Genomic DNA, 16,212 nt, shown 5'->3' with positions numbered 1-16,212 from the left:
CCTGGTAATCAGAGACATGCTAATTAAAGCAACTATATACCGGGTTTTACCTATCAGATTGGCAAAAATGAAAAAGAACTGATAATACCCTGTGTTGGCAAGAGTGTGAGGAAAGGTGTAGTGTCGTGTGATGATGGTGAGAGTCTGAATTGATAAATCTTTTATGATCTGTGCTAGTACAAAACTGAAAAGAGCACAAACATACATTACTCGGGGCTCACTAAATAAATAAACTAGGCTGCTTCCTGTTCTGAGCAAGCTAAGGAGAGGGTAGATCCATGTGACCTGGAGTCCAGGACGAGTCATCGGGGGTTAACAGCCACAATTGACCAACCCCGATACCATTTCTATTTTTCAAAAGTGCGAGTCTGTATCCTTGTGTGTGCGACCGAGCTGTGAAAGGCTCAAGGCCCCCCACCACGCTGTCACCGCCAGGCTTCGGAGGAGGAGTGTTTACTTTTCGGCTTTGGAGGAGAGTGTTCTTTTCTTTCTAAAATCTTTCTCTCTCCCCTTCTCCCTCTCCCACACACAAACATACACACGCACGCGTGCGTAAGCGCCCCCTGGTGGGGAGAGACAGGAAGGGGAAGAAAGGAAAGACTAGAGTAGGCAGGGGCCGGGTGGGAAGGAGAAACCCGGAAGAGTGAACGCCAAGATTGCCGGCAGGCAGATTCCACCCACTGTCTGGGAGGCAGTCCGGGTGATCTCCGCAGTCAAATCCCCCGCGGAGCAGTCCCTGCTGCGGCTGCTAGGGGCCGCCCGCGCTCGTGCTGCTGCACAGACGGAGCCTTTCCTGCCTGTGCTAGCCTTTGCCATAGCTTTGTACAGTTTCTCCCCCTTGCAGAGCTCTTCGTTCCCACATCCCTTAGTTCTCAGCTGATACCTTTCCTCACTCCACCAAGGTCAAACCCTTTGGCATGATGTCCCCTTACAGCACCTCATACCTCACCTCCCTATTAATAGAACTGACCTTGTGTTTCGTGTCTGCCATCCACCCAGGCTGTGGCCTCCTTGAGGACAGCACAGCACCTGTCTTGCTCGCCATTGCACCCAGTGCCTAAGAAAATGCTTGGCACCTAAACACTCGGGAGCCATGGCCTAAACTGGAGGGAGGCAGGCCAGGGCACTGACACGGTCGAGGCCAAGCAGAGGAAGTTTATTAGGCAGGGCGCAAACACATTATTTACACGGGCCATGCAGGGACATTAAAAGAAGCAGAGGTGGGGACGGGAGGTTTCGGGAGCGGCTCAGACGAGTTCCACCTTGGCATTGGGGTACACGGCCACCACATCGTAGCCCTCCGGAGGCTTCACGCGCGCCTTGGCATGGCTCTCACAGTAGAGCCGCTCGTCCAGAAAGAAGTAACCGCGCTGCTTGAGGTTCAGGCCGCAGTCGCTGCACATGAAGCACTCGGGGTGGTAGAGCTTGTCCCGTGCCTTGACGATGGTGCCCCTGATGGGAGACAGAAGAGAGCAGAGTCTGGAGCTGACAGATTTGCCAGCAGGCCCTCACCCAGGGCCTTGGGAGCAGTCAGGAGACTGCTGGAGGGGGTGGGGAAGGCCGGGAGGCACAAGGCAGGGAGGTACTCACACAATGCCGTGGCCGCAGCGCGTGCACTCGGGAAGCCCCTGGAGGCCACTAAGCGGCGCGCCCAGCTTGCTGGCCGTGGGCTTGAGGTTCCTGGGGCTACCAGGCCCAGGTCGTTCCCCTGAGAGCCAGAGCACGATTGGTATGAGCCCGGTGTGGAAGTCAGAAAAGGGAAAAACTTCACTTCAGTGGAATGTGGGGCTGGGCCCTGATTACAGAGCTACCGCCACAGAGACTGGGAAGGAGGGTGAGAGGGGTGACGTGAGGGGCCGCGACAGGGGTGGAGTGGGAATCAGAAAGCACCTGCGCAGTGAGGAGTGTGGGAACACCCCCAGGACACGGGGAGAAGCTAATTGCCAGGAGGGGGGACATGGGGTCGCCAAGGCATGGCTGGGGCAGGTTAGGGGGTGCCATTGGTACCTCAGGGAGTGAGAAGGCAGGTGGGTAAAGCCTTACCGCCCTCGCCGGCCTCTAGCATGCCCTGCAAGTAGCGGAAGGAGCCTGACTGCTTGGGCGCCGCAGCCATGGGCTCAGCAGGCTCCCGGAGCATCCTGTACACCTCTGAACCCAGGTCGACTCCACAGTCACGACTCCGCGGAAGGCCTCTGGCTGGGTCGTTGCTGGGGGAGAGAGACGCACGAAGGGGCAGAGTTGCAGTACCAGCCTTCAGTCTGCCAGCTCAGGGGTCTACTGAGGTTTCATGGGTCAGCTGAGACCCAAGGATCAAGTGTTAGGGGTCAGTATGGGACCTGGTGTGAGATTCGAGGGATTAGGGATTAAGATGGGACCCAGGTACGGCTACAAAGGCTGTGCCTCTGTACTACCTGTGGGATGGAGACACATGCAGGTTGCTCATCTGGGCCAGTAAGGTAGCCTCACTGCTGCTGCCGTTGTGAGGGACTGGGAGGCGAGGTGGCTGCCCGTAAGGAGATCCCAGGGCTGGTCTGCCATCTTCTGGTCCAGTCCCGGTGGCTGAGGGCCGCCTGCTGGTTGCTGGACTGCCATCCTAGGAGAGAGTGGGGCCTGAGGTGCTGGGAGACCCTCTGGGCGTAGGGTCTCTGGCCATTCCTTGTACACCCACCCAGGCCTTCTTGGATGTTGGTTGTCTCCCCTTGTTCTGGCATCTCTGGGCTATGTTATCCAGCCAGGGAATGAATCTGTAGGGAAAGGCTGAGTTTTGGGCCTGGTTCAACCCCTGCAGAAATAAGAAATGCTCATAGAAAGTCAGACACAAAAATCTGAGTGCCTAAGACTCACCCTTGGCTCAAGAACCATGTGGTGGTTCTTACTACTAGTACCTGTGAGGAATGGTGTTGGGGAAGGACTATCCCAAGAAGCTTTTTAAGGCCAGGATTTCTGGAGCAGAGAGTGTGGCTTCCTTGCAGAGATGGTCCTGGTGTCAAGCCTTCTTACCTGCCAGAATGGTGCTAGGCACTGGATGGGCCCAGGGCTGGGAACACAAAAAAGGAACTCCTGCTCTGCAGCCAGTGAGGGTCATCAATTGTTGTGTCCCAAGGCCCTTTGGTGGGGGCAGGCTGAGGTTTAAGGGTGCTATTGTGAGGTCATCTCCCTCCAGGCTGGTGTTTTTGCCCCTATCTCCTGCTTCCAGGCCAAAATGGGTGCCCTTCTGTAGACACAGCAGATGAGGGGCAGAGGCTGTGCCATGGCTCAAGGCTCCCCACTTCATAGCCAGCCCCTGGCTGAAACATTTGGGCCTGAATAGCCCATGGGAAGAGGGCAGTACCTTTGTGGGTGTGGATCTAAATGGGGACTAAGGATCTCCTTCCCTGCAGACTCCAGGGCCTTGTTGTCCCTAGCTTGCAGGCACACAGGCCTGCCCTCAGCAGTGTGATAACAGGCATGTACACTCTCACAAGTACATTTACAGCCATACCTATGCATGAAGGCAACACACGTGCATCAGCCAGTCCACCTACATATACCTAATCTTACAGACACATTTACATATACTTGGAGCCAGTGCTCGTCACACTTGCGATGACCATGGTGGCCTCCATGGCTGGGACAAGGTTGGTGGCCAGAGCACCCTGCTGTTGCTGCTTTCTGCAGGCTCTGAGTGGGGTGGGAGCATGGGGAATGGGCAGACCAGCAGCTGAATGAGGGTGATGCCCCTGCTCTCCCACCCCAACAGACAAAGGAGAAGGTCTCTCACTGCCCAGGTGGGCCCCCATCAATGAGGCAACAGCAGCAGAAAACCCCTTAACCCCACAGGGCCCGAGAAAAGACCCTGAGAAATCCGAGCACTCCCGCACATATGTCTGCAGGGCAGGCAGGCAGGCGAGTCTGGCCTGGCCTCTAATGGGGACCAGATGGGCCATGGGCCGTGGGGGCAGGGCTGGGCCCCTTACAGAGGAGGCTTCAACAGGAAGAGGGAGTCAGGGAGAACCTGGAGGAAGGAGGCCTTCACTCACTCCCACCCAGCAGGGTGTGAGACTCTATTGCAGGGTCATCAGAGCCACTGCCCCTCCCATGGCCACCCATGCAGCAGCCTCTCTAGGTCTGAACTCAGTGGTTAAGACACATGTGGCAACCTCAGCCTTGTTTGCATCCCAGCTCTATCAGTCACTCACTGAGTAAGTCATCTCACCTCTCTGAACCTCAGTTTCTTCGTCTGTGAAATGGAGAACATGGTTTCTATATCAAGTTCCTTGGGATAAAATGAGACAGTTGCATACAAAGCACTTACCATAGTAACTGGCACAGAGCAAGTGATCATCGGATGAATGGCTGTCATGAGCATTCCTGAACCCCTATTCCTGCATTTTCCCTCTTCAGGTGTGTAGTGGTACACCTAGTACCATGTGCTCCTTGTGTCTGAGTACCTGCCAGCTGCTGATTTGGTTGTTGAAGCCTCAGTGTGTTAGTCAGCAGAATGAGGGTAACTGTCAGCTTGTTCATCAGCTCCCACAATGACTATAGTCAGAATCTGGGACACTCCCACAGAGATGGGCACCAAATCCAGGTGAGCAGGTGACAGCTCCCAAAGGCTGAGCTCCAACTCTCCGCTGGCCTGGAGAGGACAGGCTGAGCCTGCACTGCCTGCTCCACCTGGCTTGCCTTAACCCATCACCTGGTTCTCAGCTCAGATGCCACTCTCTTCAGGAAAACTTTCCTGATCACCCTCCTTCCTCCATTCTGGGCTGTGTTCCCATATTAAGGGCCAACAGAAGGAGTCTCCTATGACCCTATATGGAAGGTGAGCCTGAAGCCCCATTTGGCACACATCTTACTTGGTGGGGAGTGCCAGGGTACTTTGTGCTGGTATAAAGGCCAGCTGTGGTTCTCACCTCCTCCAATGACTCTAGCTGGGCCCATCCCCCTCCTGTATGCAGGCAGAGGATGGGAGCAGTATGGGGACAATGGGCCCTGTGTCTGTGTTACTGAGGACATTGCCCTGCAGGGGCTGGATGGGGGTGTTTCTGTCACCACCCATGGAGCTCATGACCTTTTAAGTACAAAAGGGGGACAGCAGCTGAGGGGCTGCCCTGTTGCTTGTGGAAAATCCCTCCACTTCCAGCCTGAGCCACCAGCAGCCTGATCCTCCAGGAGGTCAATGAGGGCAAGTGTGAGGGCAGGGGGAGTTGCTCTCTAGGCCCCAGCCCCCCAGGCCCACTGCCCCAGAGCCTCTCCTGGAGGACTCAGAGACCTGAGCTTCAAATTCCAAAGCTCAGGCTCCCTTGCCTTATCCGTCTGGGCACTCGTACATGAAAACTAGGGCTCACACATGAGCTGGGGGCCTGTGCTCTGTTGCTCCCATCTGTCTGGCCCATGCCAAGCCTGGTCAGCTTGTCTATGTCCCCCAGACCCCATCCGCATGGGCTACCAGAATAAGCTTCTGAGACACAGTTGTGGCCACAAATCTCTGCAAGAACAGCTGAGGTCCTGTGTAGAGGAAACCGAGGGCCTCTTTGTGGCCCTGCCCCATTGTCCACCCTCACCTCTGCCTCTCACCCCCTGGGACTTCTCTTTCCTCTGAACCTATGGTGCACAATTTCACCTCTGGGCTTGTGTGTGCTTCCTGGTATACTTTCTCTCTCTATGCCCCTTTGCCTGCCTTATTCTTTCCAGGCCTTCAGGTCTTGGTTTGGATACCCTCTCCTCTAGGAAGCCCTCTCTGACTCCTTGGTTGAATCATTTGCCTAATCTAGACTCCTTTGACCCCTGGCTTCTGCCATCTCAGAACTGCTAAGTGCCTCTCACCTTCCAGAGCAGGCCCTCCTTGCATGTGATAAGCACCTGGCCTCAGGGGTGCCAGCAAAGGCAAATAGGGAACACATTTCAGAGCAAGATGGGAATTAGGGTAGATGGCAAGGGAGAGGCCATAGCAGATCCTTCCCTCTCATATAGCGAAGACTCCATGAGAGAGAGTGGACACAAGTAGTCCCAGGAAGCCATGGTCCCACATGCTGGGTCCCAAGTTCTGGCTCCATCACAGACCATTTGTCATTGCCCCCACTTTGTGGACCAGAGATACTGAGTTTGCTCTGGATACCTCAGCATGCCCACTTGGCTACCTGTCAAGCCCATGGCAAAATGAGGCCCTAAAGCAGCCTGGCCCCCATCATGCTCCTTGAGGACAGCACTGTAGCTGTGACTCCTATCATATACAGACTGAGCAGGCAGGACAGCAGCCAGAGGTCTGCTAGCTGTAATCACAGGATGGCCAGGAGAAAACTTTAACCTTGGATAGGGCAAGGCAGTGCCTTACATTCTAAGGTTGGCTCTGGCCACCTAGGTGCCCAAGGCTAAGATGTGACAAAAGAGTGTCCCATAGCCTGAGACCACCACAGCCTATGGTTGCCCCCCAATCCACCCACAAGCTTGGTGAGCTTGCCCCCACCCCCACCCACAAGCCTGATGGCTTCCTACTGGTTGGCATCACTCGGCAACAGAGTGAAACCCAGCTGGGTGGATACTAGCCCTGGGCCAAGGCTAGCCCAGTCCCCGCCCACCACAGGCACCTGTGTCCCAGAATCCAGGACTGCTGGAGTACAGACAGAGCCCCCAGCAGGTACATATCACCTGGGAGCACTGGATGGGACATGGGCATTGCCCAGAGAAGCTTTCAGTTTCAGTCTCTGGCCTGGGCATCTGAGAGCCACAGTGAGGACATCCAGTGCAGTTAAACCTGTGGACTAGGCCTGGCCCCTTTGCCCTGAGCTTGCTCTGAGCCAGGCCAAGCCAGACAGGTGGTGTCTGTACATACCTGGACCTCAGGGTCGATGTGGCTCCTGTGTGCATGAGCCTTGCTGTCCTCTGGGGTACTGGGCCAACTCCTGCCTTCAGGCCTGTGACAGGAATTAGGATGGTCAGAAATCTCTGCTTACTAGCCCACCATGCCTGGAAACTAGGACCAAGAGGGTCCTGGGGTCTGGGCCCAGGGCCACCCAGGACCGGGCTTCGTAACTCTGCATGAATAAGGATACCGCCCAACTCTTCCCTCTGCACTAGAGTGGTGGCTGTTGCAGCAAGGAGACACAACTCTAGATCTGCCACCCACCTGGTGAGGGCTGTGCATCCCTTCCCTACCTGCTGCTCCTTCCCTCTCTGGTCTGGCTTTTAGAGAGGATTCAGCAGAATCCCTGCAGCTTCCCCACTCTTCCGCCCTCTCTGTGGCCTATGGAAGCTCCGCATAAAGAGGGCCCAGCTCACGGCAGGACAAGCCAGGCCTTACACACTGATCAGCTAGAAGCCCATCCACTCATCCCTCTTCCATCCACCATCTCTGGCCGGGCCTGCGAGTCAGGCATCTGTGGGCTCCGAGGGAGGTGGAATGGAGGCTCTGAGCAGTGCGCCTCCCCTCCTGCTGCTGCCGGCAGAGTCATCACCAGTGTCTGCCCAGCCCAGATGGGAAGCAGGCCATTAGGAAATTCCTGCTTCGCCATAGAAACCAAAAGCCAAACACCACTCAGGAGGGAGAAAAACATCATAAACCTGCCATAAGCAGGGCAGGCGGGGCCAAGAGGCTACAGGCCTGGGGCCCCGTCCTGCCACTGAGTAGTCCTGTGAGAAGGCAGCCCAGGAGGGTGCGTGGTCCCTGGATTGGCGGGTGGGTGTGAGTGAGACTGGTTAGACCAAAGGGGAATAATGTCCCCACTCTACCCCAAAGGGCTTCCTGGGTCTTCTTGGGGTCTCACCACTTCACTAGCAGCTCAACCCTGCTCCTCTCCACCACTCAGCAGAGGATTTTAACAATCTGACTACACCTGTAGTCCACACTCACTCTGCAGTTCCTTACCCTTGCCCATTCCTTGGTCCCCTGCAGGCTATCCCTGTCCTCTACAGCCTTCTGGAGGCCTGTGGCACTAGGGCTCTGCTGTCCCACCCCCACTGGCATCTGGCTCCAGCCCCCTCAGCCAGGCTCCCAAGTGACTGCCCTAACTCAAAGCTCTAACCGTGGCCTCTATCCACCCAGAACTCTTCTGGGATAAACCTAGGACACCTCATGTAGCTATTTGGCCTTATACTTCCTTGAAGTTCTGCCCAAAAGGAAAGTACAAGGTCAGAGGGTACAAAGTACCTAGAGCCATGAGAGTGGCCCAAGGCATCAGATCAGAATGAAGGGCTTATTCACGAGTCAACCTCTACCCCTAGGTTTCCACTTCAGGCTGGGCAGGTGGCTCCAACTGCCATCTTGAAGCCCACCAAAGGGTAGGATGTACAGATGCATCTTGTGCCACATGTAGTGGGTGACAGGGACCCCACCACAGGCCCCAGGGTTGGAGTTGATGCCAGGAAGGTCCTGGACCTACAGAACATGCCCAGAAATTGTGGGTTAGCTTGGATTGCTGGATACCTGGCTTTGAGTTCCAGACAAAGTAAGTGTGCCAGGGAAGCTGGGCCTTTACTTCACTTTTTATCCTGAGAAGAAGTCTGTGGAGGATTAGAGCTCTTTGTACGCAGGTAGGGAAGCTGGCCTGGGCAGAGTTCTGGGGGTGCTGACACAGAGTACCTCCCTCCAACTAGCTTACCAGGCTTCCATAGAGAACATGGTGTGGGGTGGTCTTTGGGGCCCAGGCATAAGTCCTGGCATAGCATGCAGGATGTAGAGCAGGGTCAGAGGCCTTGCAGTTGAGAAGGTACCCAAGAGAAGAGATGCTGGCCCAGAAGGTCAAGGTGCCCTTGTGTCTTGATCCCCTAGAATCTGCATGTGTGAGAATTAGGGATAGGGGCCTGGAGGACAGGACCCCAGTTTTCATCCTGACTGAGCAGTCCTTGTATGTCATCATCACTCAATCCCAGATCACAAAACAGTCCCTATTTTGAAGTTGAGGAAGCTAAGGGCTCTGAGATTAAATTACTCGCGGGAGGACAGCACAGTTCTCGAGTGCAGAGCTGGGACTAGAACCCAGATCTGTGATAGGAAAGGATGTGCTTCTCACCTGCTCCATGGCCAGGCAACATTTGGGGGCCAAAACACCCCGAGTGGAACAGGTCAGTGGGCCCTTGGCTCCGTCCATGCCTGGCTTGGAACAAATGACCAGGAAAGGAAGGAAGGTAGGGGGACCTCCACCCTACCCCCCGCCACCCTCCCCTGACATCATTCTCCCTGCGGATCTCCTGACTCAGGGCCCCTGTGAACCTCCCCTGCCCTCTGCCCCACTACTACCAGGGCTTCCCTTGTTCAGCCACGCAAAGTCAAGGCTGGAGGTGAGTCAGGGCCCAGGAACCAGGCCAAGTTGGGTGGACCCAGAGGCTGCTCGTGGGCAGAGCAGTGCTGATGTTTCCCCAGCCAGCTTATACCTGTCTCAGAGAGGGTGATGAATGTGATTCTGCTTTATGGAAAAGGAAGCCCAGGCTCATAGAGGTCATTTAGTCTACCTAAGATCCCATAGAGCCTGGAAGAGGGCCAGCTCTGCTACACTCCCGGGCGAGGGCCTCCTCACTGTGGGCCAGGTGGAGTGTATAAGGCCTTGGACTTGCAGCTGGGCCCACTCAGCGCCGAGAGCAGAGTCAGGGGTCCTGACTCTGACCCAGACCTGGGCCAGACACAAATGCAGGCTACTTCAGAAGCCTTCCCACCGTTTAATGACTTAGAGCCATTGGATTACCTCCTGCCCTGCCGGCTCTAAGGTCTGGTTGGCCGTGCTGTGGTTTGGGGGAAAATTCGCCCACACACATCCCAGGGGGTCATGGAAAGTCCCTGTTAACAGTGAATGCGGCAGAGCTGAGCAGTTATGTCTGACTTCTCTGGATCCAGGCAAGATGGGGGCAGGGATATTCCTCTGAGCCAGGACCCAGCCAATTGCCATCAGTCTGAGGAAGGCTGAAGATGCTCCAGGTACACCTTCAATCCTGGACTATGTACAGGGCATAGACAGGGCTTCGTGACTTCCAGTCCTCCCCTTCATACTGGGCTGTGTAACACTGCACAGTTCATGGCATCAGATTTTAGCTGGGCAGAGGCATGGGCCATACAGAGTGGGGACAGTTGAGGCAGGCAGCTGTGGTGCTGGTAGGAGTGGTCAGCAGCCAAGGAGAGGAAGTGGCGTCTTTGGGAGTGAGACAGACTCAAGGTCAAATCCTACTTCCCCATGGCCTTGTGTGTGACTCTAAGACCCCTCTAAGGTTTCTGAGCCTCAGTCATCTCACGTGTAGACTACATTAGGTTTTACCTTATCAAGTTAGTTTGAGTGTTAAATGAAATGTTAAACAAGAAACTTCTCTGAACTGGTCATCAAGCTGGTCACTCAGGGGTGGGAAAAGGACTGAAATCGTACACCCCTCACCCTGTCCAAGGCCACCCATGGCCTTATTTCAGCCCTGACTTTGGGCTGCCTACCCCCTGCCATAAGTCCCCCAACACAGTTCCAGCCCCGAGTTAAAAGGGGGCTTCTTCTCAAGCCACCTGCATCTCCAAACAGTGCCTGCCAAGCCCCCATAAAAGTGCTACTCCTTAGGACTGGGGTGCCAGGAAGCTGAGGCAGAGAGGCCATGTGAGGCTCAGCTCACCCAGGATGCAGGCCACCCATCACTTATCCTCCCCTAACCACCCTCCACCCTGCCATCATCCTGGCCCAGTCTGCCCTATATGCATAGGGCATACCTGCTCACAGAGAGTGTGAGGTGGTCATTGCAGCCCTTGATGCGGTTCTGTGCCTCCAGGTGTGTCATGAGCTCTGTGCTCTCACCATTGATGGCCTGAATCAGGTCTCCAGGGCACAGAGCAGCCAATGCGGCCTTGCTGCCAGCATGGACCTGTGGATAGACAAGCCAGATGGCTGGGTATTGGTCATTATGTGGCCTTGCTGCAGGCTCTGCTCTAGACCCCTTCCAACCTCAAAACCTGGCAAAGGTGGCCCTGATGCCAGCGTGACCTGTGAGTGGGCAAGCCACAGGACTGGCTGACTTCCCACATGGGCTTGCTGGAACCTCTGCTCTAAACACTCCCAACTCCAGCACCTGGAAGTCTGGTGGGATATGAGTGCATATGAGAGGGGCTTCCTCTGGGCTGAGACAGGTGGGGTGTCACTCTTGTAGCCTGTATACATAACCCAGGTCATGCAAGGGACACATAGGGTCATGTGCTCTCAAGTATATACAGAGTGTGGACATGCCACATATACCCTGCATTGCCCCACCCAGCCAGACCACATAGCAGCCCCTTGACCTGACATTCAAACCCTTAGCAACCTTGTCTTCCTCCCTGTTTCCTCTCATCCCCAACCCCCACATTCACCTCCACCCACCCACACTCTATTATCCGAATGTCCAGGGGATACTCACTCACTCAAGTAAATATCTCTCACCTCCACACTTCTGCAGATGCTGTTTCCTCTACCTGAAACACTCTTTCCTGACTACCAGCTTACTCCTCCTCATCCTTCAGGTCTCAGGCTCTCAGCAGAGGCCATTTTCCCTGGGAGCCTCTCCTTTGGGGTCCACAGTATCCTGTGCACCCCCTTTACCACTCTGCTTCCCTAACATTGTTAGTGCCTCATTCTGTGTCATCACCTCTCCCAGGCAAGTCAAGGGCCGTCTACTTCTAGCTGCCAATCTGCATTCCCAGGTCACAATTTTACCTCCCCTTCCTCTGCAGGACAGGCACTCATGCCACCCCAGTGCCACTACTGACCTCAGAGTGTCCACATCTGGAGACTCCAATGCCAGTTCCTTGATGTGGGCCACATGAGGGTGGGGATAGGCTCACAGGAAGCCTGAGTAAGCATCCCAGGGGAATTCTGGCAACAGGGCATTCTTTACCCTGTCCCTGGTCCCAGCACAGCCTTTGGAAAGAGACTTCAGGCACCCTCATTCTTACCCAGCCTCTCCAGTGGTACCCGGCTGTAGCTCAAGAGCTCTTAGTGACACTGTCCCTACTGGGGTGGGAGTTCTTGGAAACCTAGCCAGGCTCAGCTTAGCCAGTTCTCTGTAATGAATAGACAACACTGAGGTGCTGGCAGCTACTTGGCTGTAGTCCTGGTGTGGGCACTGACTGCCAAGCTGACGTGCCCTGAAATAGGCAGCACCAAGGAATGTTCTTCTGGAGCATGATACCCTCAGCCAACCAGCCCAGCATTAATGTTCACTTATAGGACATGGCTACCTACACAGGCCTGTCCTCCTGGGGGAGGCACACACTTGGCACCATCCCACCCTTCCCTCAAGGTCTTGCTCCAGGTCCCCTCTCCTTCATGGATTCCTGCTCTGTGACATGGTGTGGGCCCTGTGCTTTAGCTATAACTACCTCATGGCAACCTCTTAACCATCTAGTGAGACAGAGGCTTGTTCTCATCCCTATTTACAGATGAAGAAAGAGAGGCTTGGGGGAAGGGACACCTTGCCCCAGTCCCCATGCAGGAGAGGAGTCTTTTTCTTCAGGGGGGTGGCTAGCTGCTGGATGATTCAGCCAGCACAAGGGGTATATTCAGGCCCCTGTGGGTGGAGGAAGTTCTCGAAAGCAGGGGTGGCTGGGACTCTGCCAGTTCTGCTAGCTGTGCTAGTTCTGGTCAGAGAGGGCATGGGGCCAGGAAACCATGACTCTCCCAACTGCCTTTATATGCATTGTCTCAGTAATCCTCAAGCAAGCAAGCCTATTTCCTAGATAAGGAAACTGAGGGCCAGAGAAGTGCAGAAGGACACTCAATTGATAAACAGTAGAGTTAGGATTTCAATCCAGGCCCAGGTGATTTTCTAAAAAAAGTGAGGGGAGTGAGGTGAAAAGAGAGTGTCCCAGGTAGAAGGATCAGCATGTATAACGGCTCATCTGGGAGTGAGAGTAAAAGCAGGCTCCTGTGGCCAAAGCATCAATGATGAGGAGAGAGTGGAAAAGATGAAATCAGAGAAGAAGCAGGGACCAGATCTGGGGGCCTTGTAAGCCCAGATGAGAAGCTGGCATTTCTCCTGGGTGGTTGGCAACCATGGAGGAGTCTAAACAGGGAAATCATGGACAGAGCGGAATTCAGGCTGATCCTTCTGGCTGCTGAGTGCAGGTTAAACAGACTGAAGAGAGAGGGAAGCAGAGAGGTCAGCTGGGAGGCTGGGCCATGAACCAGTCCCCTCACCTACAGCAGCTACATTCCCAGCCCCTGCGTCACTCTACCCAGCCTAGACACTGAGGTGGGCTGAGGGCCACAGAGTCGGGTGCCATGTGGTCCTGTACAGTCGTACAGGCGCCAGACAGGCCTGGCTTCCCATCCCTGCTCTGCTTCTCTGGATACATTACCTTAGCCTCTCTGAGCCTCAGTGTCCCTATTCCATAATGTGAGGCCAGAGGGAGTCCTTTCTTTTAAAGGCTGTTGTGAGGACTTCTTGAGACAATCAGGGCAAAAAGTGCTGACAGGGAGTTGGGCACAGAACTAGTGGTGCTCATTCCAAGCACCAGTTTCTGGGGACCTGGTAGCAACACCATTAGGATGGGCCTGGAATGCTGTGGATGCTGGGGCAAGGCCAGTGCTCATTACAGTCTGTGGGGAAGGGATCCTGGACAGTGTTCTTGGGGGTTCCCTGGGGCTTTGTGGGTCAAGGTTGCCCAGCCCCAGGTCTTTCAGGCAGCCAGCCTCCTCTCTGTCTGAGTATGGCTGTCCCCACTGGGTGGGGGAAGCCCCGTAAGCATGGGAGGGGTTAGACCTTGAGCCCCCTGGGTGAGGACACTCCCACACACCGTCAGTGTCTGTAGGCCTGCCCTTGATGTACCTGCTGGGCAAGCTGTGGCCTGTGCCTCCCCAGCCCCATAAATCTCCTGGAATCCCACCCAAACACAGGCTCAGCCATCCTGGCTCCTCGGGCCTGAGCTGCTGCTGCGTGACTTTGGGGGACAACAGGGGTGGGGGGATTCTTCCTGGCAAACTCTTTCCCAGACTGCCTGCCTGCCAGGGGCCTGCATCTTGATCAGCTCCAAACAAGGCTGCCACTGCTGCTGCTGCTGCTGCTGCTGTGACGTGTGGAGGCCTTCCCTAGGCGGGCAGGCAGCCGCGTGGGCAACAGATGTCTCTGCTCCCTGCCGCCTGCGGCCGTCAGCCGCCGCCACTGAGCCTGTCAGCAGCCTCACGCCCAGGGTGCCTGGCCTGCTGGCTGGCCTAGCACCCCCACTAGCCCGTCTTGGTGGACACACAGCATAACACACAGGCAGACACAGATAGGTGCGTGCATACGCACGCGTGCGCGCGCGCACACACACACACACACACACACACCCAGCAGGGCTCCCTCAGGGAAGGGGGAGATGAAAGACTCCCGGAGGTGTTGAAGGCCCACCTCACTCAGCCCTAGGGATCTAGTGGCCGTGGGGTGAGGGCAGATGTGGGAATCCCCCCAGGACAGCTGGGCCTGCCTGTCACCCTGGTCCCCAGAAATGGGATTCCATGATTCCATGCTCCATCGGGTGTTCATCGCCTCCCAAGACCTGGAAAGAAATCTCTGAAAGCCCAGCCAGCTTGGTCCAGCCCCAAGGCAAGAGGTAGTGGAAGGGTGAGGGAAAGTGTTCTCAGTTCCCCTGACACAGGGCCCTGAACACTAGAGCAGCCTATGTTGGTGCAAGAGATGGCTCCAGGTCCCCTCCTCTCTTCCCTTCAGACTAGGAGCCCCTAAAGGCAGGGTCTGGGTTCTCTCATCTTCCATTCCCCAGGCTGAGACCCCCAGCAGCAGAGTCTGAGTCCCCTCTTCTGGTCCTTCAAATTAAGCGACCCCAAGGCTAGGACAGGATCCTGTCTTTCCAGATTGGACACCCCCTCTGACAAGGCCCAAGTCGTCTCCTCTGCTCCTCTGTCCTCCTCAGATTAGCCACCGCCCAGGGTTGTGCCCCATCCTCTTCCTCTTCTGTCCTAAGCCTGGGGCAGTGCTTGACCGGAACCTTGAGGAACTGGGCTGAGGCTATCCTAGCCCCTGGTCTGTGTCTTGGGTGGTGGGGTGGGGGGAGTCTCACGACTGCATCATCAAGTTTTCCCTCCCCCTGGAAGCCAAAAATTCCTCCTGGTTGCTTCCTTTTAGGATGACTGAGGTCATGGATGAGAGACTGACCAAAACCAGAGTGGGGAAGTGGATGGATCTCTCTTTTTTCAGTTTCAGAGAGGACTCCAGACCTCCTTGGGGTCGCCCAGCACTGCTGACAGAGACCCTTGATAGAGGAAGGGGTCTCTCAGTCATTTTGCCCTAAATCTTAAGGGTGGGTTTAGTCTGAGCAGCATTTCTGGGCCTCTGTGTATCTGTCCAGACCCCTGGCCCATGACTGCGGTCCTTCCCTGGCCTGCAGTGAGTCCCCCAAAATTAGGCCAGCAGGGAGGCTGGTGTGTGAACTCTTGAGGGGGATCCTCCCAGGGATAGGGCAGGCAGGCCCAGAGGGAGTAGGGAGCGGGTTGGAGCGGTGCTGCTCAGCCTGGAAGCCTCCTCTACAGCCTGTAGGTCACCCAGGCCAACCCTTGGCCTTCGAGCTTCCGGGACGTCGGGGTTTCGGGTCCCAGGTGGACCGCGAGGACGGGGTCTTAGATCCAGGACCTCCCCTCCACCCCGTGGCAGCCGGACTCACCCGCGAGATGGTGAGGGGTACGCTGAAGTCCCGGCCGCCCACCAGGCGGAAGCCCCAAGGCGAAGGGCCGCGCAGGGTCACAGAGTGGGGCATCTCAGGCCGGAGCCGCAGCCGCAGCCGGAGCTTGAGCCGGACACTAAGGAACAGCCGCCGTCGCCGCCGCCGCCTGGATGCCGCGCCCCGCCCCCGGCCCGCCCGCCCGCCCCCGTACCCCCCTCCACCCGGCCCCCGCCCCCGCTCCCCGCGCGCCGGGATTGGCCCCGCGGTGGACCCGACCCTCCCACTTCGGGGGCTCTGAGGGCCCGCCCCTCAGCCCCTGCTGCCTGCAGCCCAGCACCCCCACGGGGTTCTGAGAGACCCCCGGGCTGGGAGGGCCCCGACGTCCGGAATCCTGCCTCGGCCTCCGCTTTGCCCGCCGCGGACGCAGGCTGGCCGCGGAAGCTCAAGCCTGGCCCTTTGAAGTCGCCTTTACAGGGCGGCGCCCCAGCCTGGGGGAGGACTAGGGGGCAGAAGCAGCCCAGATGGGGGATGGGGCCGCGCCTTGCTCAGAAACCTCCTCTAGGTCCTGGCAGGCAAACCTGCGGCCCCACCCCTCGGTGCAAAGAGTCCTCTGAATAGTGAGCACTGATGGGGAGCCCTGG

At 56.5% G+C, this 16,212-nt stretch overlaps 1 protein-coding gene across 3 annotated transcripts; it reads right to left on the bottom strand.

The window, feature by feature from the left end:
- Positions 1 to 1,135: 1,135 nt before the first annotated feature.
- PDLIM4 (PDZ and LIM domain 4) lies at positions 1,136 to 15,762 on the bottom strand. Of its 3 annotated transcripts, none has more exons than XM_010971583.3 (7): positions 15,572 to 15,760; positions 10,655 to 10,806; positions 6,815 to 6,896; positions 2,412 to 2,593; positions 2,044 to 2,207; positions 1,591 to 1,708; positions 1,136 to 1,452 (listed from the first exon to the last, which is right to left on the bottom strand). In XM_010971583.3, the coding sequence occupies exons 1-7, from the start codon at positions 15,662 to 15,664 to the stop codon at positions 1,248 to 1,250; spliced, it is 996 nt and encodes a 331-aa protein (XP_010969885.1). In that variant the 5' UTR covers positions 15,665 to 15,760; the 3' UTR covers positions 1,136 to 1,247. The 3 variants fall into 3 exon arrangements, with proteins under 3 accessions (XP_010969885.1, XP_074216734.1, XP_074216735.1); XM_074360633.1 differs by lacking the exon at positions 15,572 to 15,760 and adding an exon at positions 8,580 to 8,752 and having other exon boundaries at positions 10,655 to 10,794; XM_074360634.1 differs by lacking the exon at positions 1,591 to 1,708 and having other exon boundaries at positions 15,572 to 15,762.
- Positions 15,763 to 16,212: the final 450 nt, after the last annotated feature.

Source organism: Camelus bactrianus, chromosome 3 (assembly GCF_048773025.1).
Source record: "Camelus bactrianus isolate YW-2024 breed Bactrian camel chromosome 3, ASM4877302v1, whole genome shotgun sequence".
NCBI classification, from domain to species: Eukaryota; Metazoa; Chordata; class Mammalia; order Artiodactyla; family Camelidae; genus Camelus; species Camelus bactrianus.
This window is presented reverse-complemented; position numbering and strand designations above follow the sequence as displayed.